The sequence below is a fragment of the Bufo bufo genome, chromosome 4, assembly GCF_905171765.1.
Source record: "Bufo bufo chromosome 4, aBufBuf1.1, whole genome shotgun sequence".
Taxonomy (NCBI): domain Eukaryota; kingdom Metazoa; phylum Chordata; class Amphibia; order Anura; family Bufonidae; genus Bufo; species Bufo bufo.
Genome location: NC_053392.1, coordinates 88230616 through 88237147, shown reverse-complemented (window position 1 = coordinate 88237147; position 6532 = coordinate 88230616). Strand labels below are relative to the sequence as shown.

Sequence of the window (6532 nt, the reverse complement as noted above, 5' to 3'; positions counted from 1 at the left end):
GTAGTATCGGGCGCTGCAGTACACCGGTCACACACTGTAGTATCGGGCGCTGCAGTACACCCGGTCACACACTGTAGTATCGGGCGCTGCAGTACACCCGGTCACACACTGTAGTATCGGGCGCTGCAGTACACCCGGTCACACACTGTAGTATCGGGCGCTGCAGTACACCGGTCACACACTGTAGTATCGGGCGCTGCAGTACACCCGGTCACACACTGTAGTATCGGGCGCTGCAGTACACCCGGTCACACACTGTAGTATCGGACGGTGCAGTACACCCGGTCACACACTGTAGTATCGGGCGCTGCAGTACACCCGGTCACACACTGTAGTATCGGACGGTGCAGTACACCCGGTCATACACTGTAGTATCGGGCGCTGCAGTACACCCGGTCACACACTGTAGTATCGGACGGTGCAGTACACCCGGTCACACACTGTAGTATCGGGCGGTGCAGTACACCCGGTCACACACTGTAGTATCGAACGGTGCAGTACACCCGGTCACACACTGTAGTATCGGGCGGTGCAGTACACCCGGTCACACACTGTAGTATCGGGCGCTGCAGTACACCCGGTCACACACTGTAGTATCGGACGGTGCAGTATACCCGGTCACACACTGTAGTATCGGGCGGTGCAGTAGACCCGGTCACACACTGTAGTATCGGACGGTGCAGTACACCCGGTCACACACTGTAGTATCGGGCGGTGCAGTACACCCGGTCACACACTGTAGTACCGGGCGGTGCAGTACACCTGGTCACACACTGTAGTATCTGGCGGTGCAGTACACACGGTCACACACTGTAGTATCGGGCAGTGCAGTACACCCGGTCACACACTGTAGTATCGGGCGCTGCAGTACACCCGGTCACACACTGTAGTATCGGGCGCTGCAGTACACCCGGTCACACACTGTAGTATCGGGCGCTGCAGTACACCGGTCACACACTGTAGTATCGGGCGCTGCAGTACACCCGGTCACACATTGTAGTATCGGGCGCTGCAGTACACCCGGTCACACACTGTAGTATCGGGCGGCGCAGTACACCCGGTCACACACTGTAGTATCGGACGGTGCAGTACACCCGGTCGCACACTGTAGTATCGGGCGCTGCAGTACACCCGGTCACACACTGTAGTATCGGACGGTGCAGTACACCCGGTCACACACTGTAGTATCGGACGGTGCAGTACACCCGGTCACACACTGTAGTATCGGGCGGTGCAGTAGACCCGGTCACACACTGTAGTATCGGACGGTGCAGTACACCCGGTCACACACTGTAGTACCGGGCGCTGCAGTACACCCGGTCACACACTGTAGTATCGGGCGCTGCAGTACACCCGGTCACACACTGTAGTACCGGGCGCTGCAGTACACCCGGTCACACACTGTAGTATCGGATGCTGCAGTACACACGGTCACACACTGTAGTACCGGGCGCTGCAGTACACCCGGTCACACACTGTAGTACCGGGCGCTGCAGTACACCCGGTCACACACTGTAGTATCGGATGCTGCAGTACACCGGTCACACACTGTAGTATCGGGCAGTGCAGTACACCCGGTCACACACTGTAGTATCGGGCGCTGCAGTACACCCGGTCACACACTGTAGTACCGGGCGCTGCAGTACACCGGTCACACACTGTAGTATCGGGCGCTGCAGTACACCGGTCACACACTGTAGTATCGGGCGCTGCAGTACACCGGTCACACACTGTAGTATCGGGCGCTGCAGTACACCCGGTCACACACTGTAGTATCGGGCGCTGCAGTACACCCGGTCACACACTGTAGTACCGGGCGCTGCAGTACACCGGTCACACACTGTAGTATCGGGCGCTGCAGTACACCCGGTCACACACTGTAGTACCGGGCGCTGCAGTACACCGGTCACACACTGTAGTATCGGGCGGTGCAGTACACCCGGTCACACACTGTAGTACCGGGCGCTGCAGTACACCGGTCACACACTGTAGTATCGGGCGCTGCACTGCCGGTGTGGTCCGCTCGCCGCAGCCCGCGCTATGTGATGTCACATAGCGAGGCCGACTATTTACTAGCACAGCTGTGATGACACAGGCCACGCCCACCGCGCCTGTCATTGGTTTAGAATGCGGAAGGAATTCACATTCCGTGAGTCTACGCTCCCAGCCAATAGTAAAGCGCGGTCGCCGCTTCCAGCCAATCCGGACGCAATGGCCCACCCACCTGTCAGCCGCTCCGTTCTGGGGTATATAAGGCGGTGCTCCTTACTGCTGCGCTCACTCTGAGGTTGACAGTGTCGTGCGGTAGTTTTTTGTGGTTTTGATCGGAAGTCACGGCTCTGTATAGTCCGGTAAACATGAAAGCTTTCAGCCCTGTACGATCCGTCCGGAAAACTAGCCTAACGGAGCATAACCTGAGCATCTCCCGGAGCAAAACGCCAGTGGATGACCCCATGAGCCTCCTGTACAACATGAACGACTGCTACTCCAAGCTGAAGGAGCTGGTGCCCAGCATCCCGCAGAACAAGAAGGTCAGCAAGATGGAAATCCTCCAGCATGTCATCGATTACATCCTGGACCTGCAGATCGCCCTGGACTCTCACCCCAGCATCGTCAGCCTGCACCACCCGAGGCTGTCCAGCCCTTCCTCCAACAGAAGCCCCCTGACCACCCTCAACACAGACATCAGCATCCTGACCCTGCAGGTACTGCCCCTGTCCCCAGCACCCACCTCCTCTGATAGACCCGGCAGATAATGGGGTAAAGGCTGTGCTGCACCCCTTAACCCCTTTGATGCAGCTCCCCATTTGGTAGATTAGGATTTCCCTGGTGTGTTTGTATTTCTGATGTCATAGCTTCATATTTGGGTTATTGCATCTTGTATTTAGCGGTCATGGTAAATGTGCACAACATTAAATTGTTGCTGTTATGGCGGATCATCTGGATATTAAAAATTGCCCTGTCTGTGGCCATGTTGGCACTTGCGCTGTGATGCATGGCCCATCCTCTCAGGACTTGCATGCTGCTCCCCCTGCCTGGTCTTCAGTGAGCCCAATGCCAGGAGGCTGTTCACCCATCCCCTGGTGTGCTCCCCATTGCCCCTGTGCGCCCATCCGCATCCCATTGCCTTCTAGTAACACGTGCTGCTTTTTCTCTCTCTCTCTCTCTCTCTCCAGGCGTCTGATTTATCAACAGAGTTCGTCACGAATGACAGCAAAGCTCTTTGTCCTTAAGCAAAATGGTGAGTGTCCCCCTCCGCGTAGCTTGTGCCGTTCCTATAGAGATCTGCTGACTGCATGGGTTCCGTTTATTAATCGTTATAATGGCATTTCCCTTTATGTACCCCCCCCCCCCCCCCAACCCGCCCCTATGTGACATGCTGGGAATTCTCCCTGAACGTCTTGTGGGCTCCTGTCATCATCCTAAAGTGGCTCCATTTAATCAAATAATTGGTGCAAGCAGCCGACTGGCGCCTACATTTATTGCAGTTAAATGGATCCAAACAGAACGGGTTTGAGGATGCCCCCCCCCCCTTCCCGGATCATATGTTACCGTTTAACCTGTGTTATGCCTGGGAACCCTGACTGGTTGTATTCATTTCTTGACGCCCTTAAAGAGGTCGCCGCGTTCTCTCATTGCACTGTGATTGTATGATCTGGGGAGGGAGGGGGTTTAAATTGGTCTACGCAGAGTGTCTGTGGGGGCGTTAAAGGGTTAATCGGGTTGTCGGGTGGGGGTCTCGTGGATGGACCTGGCTTCCAGGGCGGGAAGGGTTAACCTCCAGCTCCTGTGTACATCTGGAGCATGAGTGTTTGGTTAAATGTGCAGTGGTGGCTTCCTCACTGGCGCCAGTCTGTCTACTGATCTCTTCCACTGAAACCCTCCTTCTCAATCTCTTGCAGGTGTTCACATTGACTGTTTTTCTTTGCACAACATGGCTACAAGACTTCTCTATTTCATTATTTGAGTACGGCATTTGTACAGAAGCTTGTGGAACAAGGGGATTCAATGTGGCTATGAAGAGAGACTCGCATCCAATATTTTTTATTTTATTTTTTGCCCTAAATTTTTTTTTTTTATTTTCTTTGCATTCCCAGCCAAGCTTTGGACTGCTGTTTTTAGTTATTTATGAAAAAATAAACTGATAGACCTTTCCTAAGGCGGAAGGCTTAATTCTTTACTTATTCTCTCCTACATGGGGAGTGGAACGTCGTACCACAAGGGATTTGCCACTTTTACCATCAGCTTTTTTTTTTTTTTTAAAGCCTTTTATTAAATAAAAAGGTTTGAAGCGCGGAGGCAACAAGAGCGGGATATCGGCTATAGAGATTTTATCAGATTGGACTCAATGATTACGTTGTATATAGATAATGAAGACGTTGTGAACTCTTTATTCCAAGTCCCCCCCGTCCCCCCTCCTTACTCCCCCCTGTACAGTAGCAGAGATGTCCGATTTCTGCAAATGTGTAATGAGACTTAATCATGCTGAACTTTTTATAAAAGTTTGGTTGTAAGCTTTTTATACAAAATAAATCAATGGTGTTTATTGAAATGACTCCTTTTAGTGCTGTGCCTTTTAATCTTGTGATGGTCAATGTGCAAACTTCTTCCCACCATGTCTATTGCTAGCCCGTGCCAAGACGCCATATGATTCACATTCCTTGACCCGTACCTGTAAATGATTTATCTAGGAGACTTTGAACACTAAAGAAGCTTTACTTGGATCAAGGGTGAGAAGACCAACAACGCTAGTCATCAGAAATCAGTGCAAGCGGCTCCTGCAGAAATACTCAAGCCCTCTGCTTTATGGCCATCTTGGGCGGCGGTGCGATAAGTCTTGGCGCTGTCTAAAGATGGTCAAAGGGGCTCCCTCATGCTGGTAGTTGTGTGAGGCTACTTTCACATTAGCGTTTTCAATTCCGCTTCAGTTTTGTCCCCATTCATTGTACAATGGGGACAAGACTGAACGAAACGGAATGCACCAAAATGCATTCCGTTCCATTTGGCTGCGCTCCCATCGCGGACAGAATAGCGCTGCAAGCAGCGTTTTCTGTCCGATGTGGTGTGGAGCAAGATTGATCCGTCCTGACAAACAATATAAGTCAATGGGAACGGATCTGTTCTCTGACATAATAGAAAACTGATCCGTCCCCTATTGACTTTCAATGGTGTTCCTGACTGATCCGTTATGGCTATAGAAGACCTAATACAACCGGATCCGTCATGACGGATGCATGTGGTTGTATTATTGTAACAAAAGCTTTTTTGCAGATCCATGACTGTTCCGCAAAAACGCTAATGTTAAAGTAGCCTTACCTGACAATGTAGTAGAGCAGAATTTGGTGCATCTTGTGGTCATCTGGGGACTTGATATGTTAATTGAATGAAGCAACAAATTAAGCTCTGCTACATCTATATGGTCATGGTGAGAAGTTTTAGGTACTTCATTGCACCTACCTTACGTTCTAGGTCAGGGTTATACTTTATTCAACCCTATATGGTCTTGTTGACTACATTAATATTGGAGAAAATATATATTATAGTTTTATAATTTTCCAACCTCTTCTAGGCAGACGACCCTACAGTCTGACGTGACTTATATTGCACTTTAAAGTTTTCTCCTGGAAGGATTGGAGGTTTCTCCCATTATTTGGGAATACTAGAAGATATTCCAAACCTAAAATGGGTGGTGCTGGTAGGTCATCCCACCGGTGTTACTAAACAGGACCATAGTGGAGTTGTTGGACCATCTAAAGAACAGTACCAGGGAGGGTGCAGTAAACATGTCTATTTTACTGCTGCTTGCAGGTAAAGGTTGGCCATTTAGTCCTAGACTTTGAAGTCTGGTGACTACAAAGGGTTAAGATTAGGTCTTGCTTGAAGGAATCTCGCTGTAAAAGGAAGCCTCCTCACCTGTATGTGGTGATACTTTAACCTGAGTTAAACAGGTGTTTGGGAGGCGCCGAGCAGTCTGGAGCAGCTGCCCTTCCTTGCCCTTGACACAAAATCCATCTCTCTCAGGCCTGGAAGCCAGAGAAGTCCTCATCTAATACAAACAGTGCACCGACAGGTTAGCAGCCAGGAAGGCGGCCAGGGGGCTGTCATGATTATGGGTAAACCTAAGACAAGCAATGCATGGATCAGATAAGAAAATCCATGAGACTTGTCTGCTGACCACACATAAAGCTCTACTGCTTAGAGGCAGCCAGGAGGAGACTTGTCATCTCCTATCATAGATCTTGGAGACTTCTTGGCGGTTTCTTTTTCTCCCACACTCTTGAGTAATTCAATCATGACTGGCACAAAAAACTTGTATCGTAGCAGACAATGGAGTACTTGAGTAGATGTATGACCCTTGTCATGACATGCTGCATGGACAAAGCTATAACCAGGGAGGCTGGAGGGTCTCGGATGCCTGTTTAATGGTCAATACAACCATTGAAGCTTGTGCAGATGTGTCCTTCTAACCTTTTGCTCTAGAGATCCTAAGATGACCAGCTTTGGGGGGGGGGGGGGGGGGACACTTTTGCAT

The 6532-nt window shown here is 50.6% G+C and overlaps 1 protein-coding gene across 1 annotated transcript; it reads left to right on the top strand.

The window, feature by feature from the left end:
* The first annotated feature begins 2268 nt into the window (after window positions 1-2268).
* Window positions 2269-4555, top strand: ID2 (inhibitor of DNA binding 2). Its single transcript, XM_040427508.1, has 3 exons — window positions 2269-2705; window positions 3177-3241; window positions 3903-4555. The coding sequence occupies exons 1-2, from the start codon at window positions 2358-2360 to the stop codon at window positions 3231-3233; spliced, it is 405 nt and encodes a 134-aa protein (XP_040283442.1). The 5' UTR covers window positions 2269-2357; the 3' UTR covers window positions 3234-3241; window positions 3903-4555.
* The last annotated feature ends 1977 nt before the right edge of the window (window positions 4556-6532 follow it).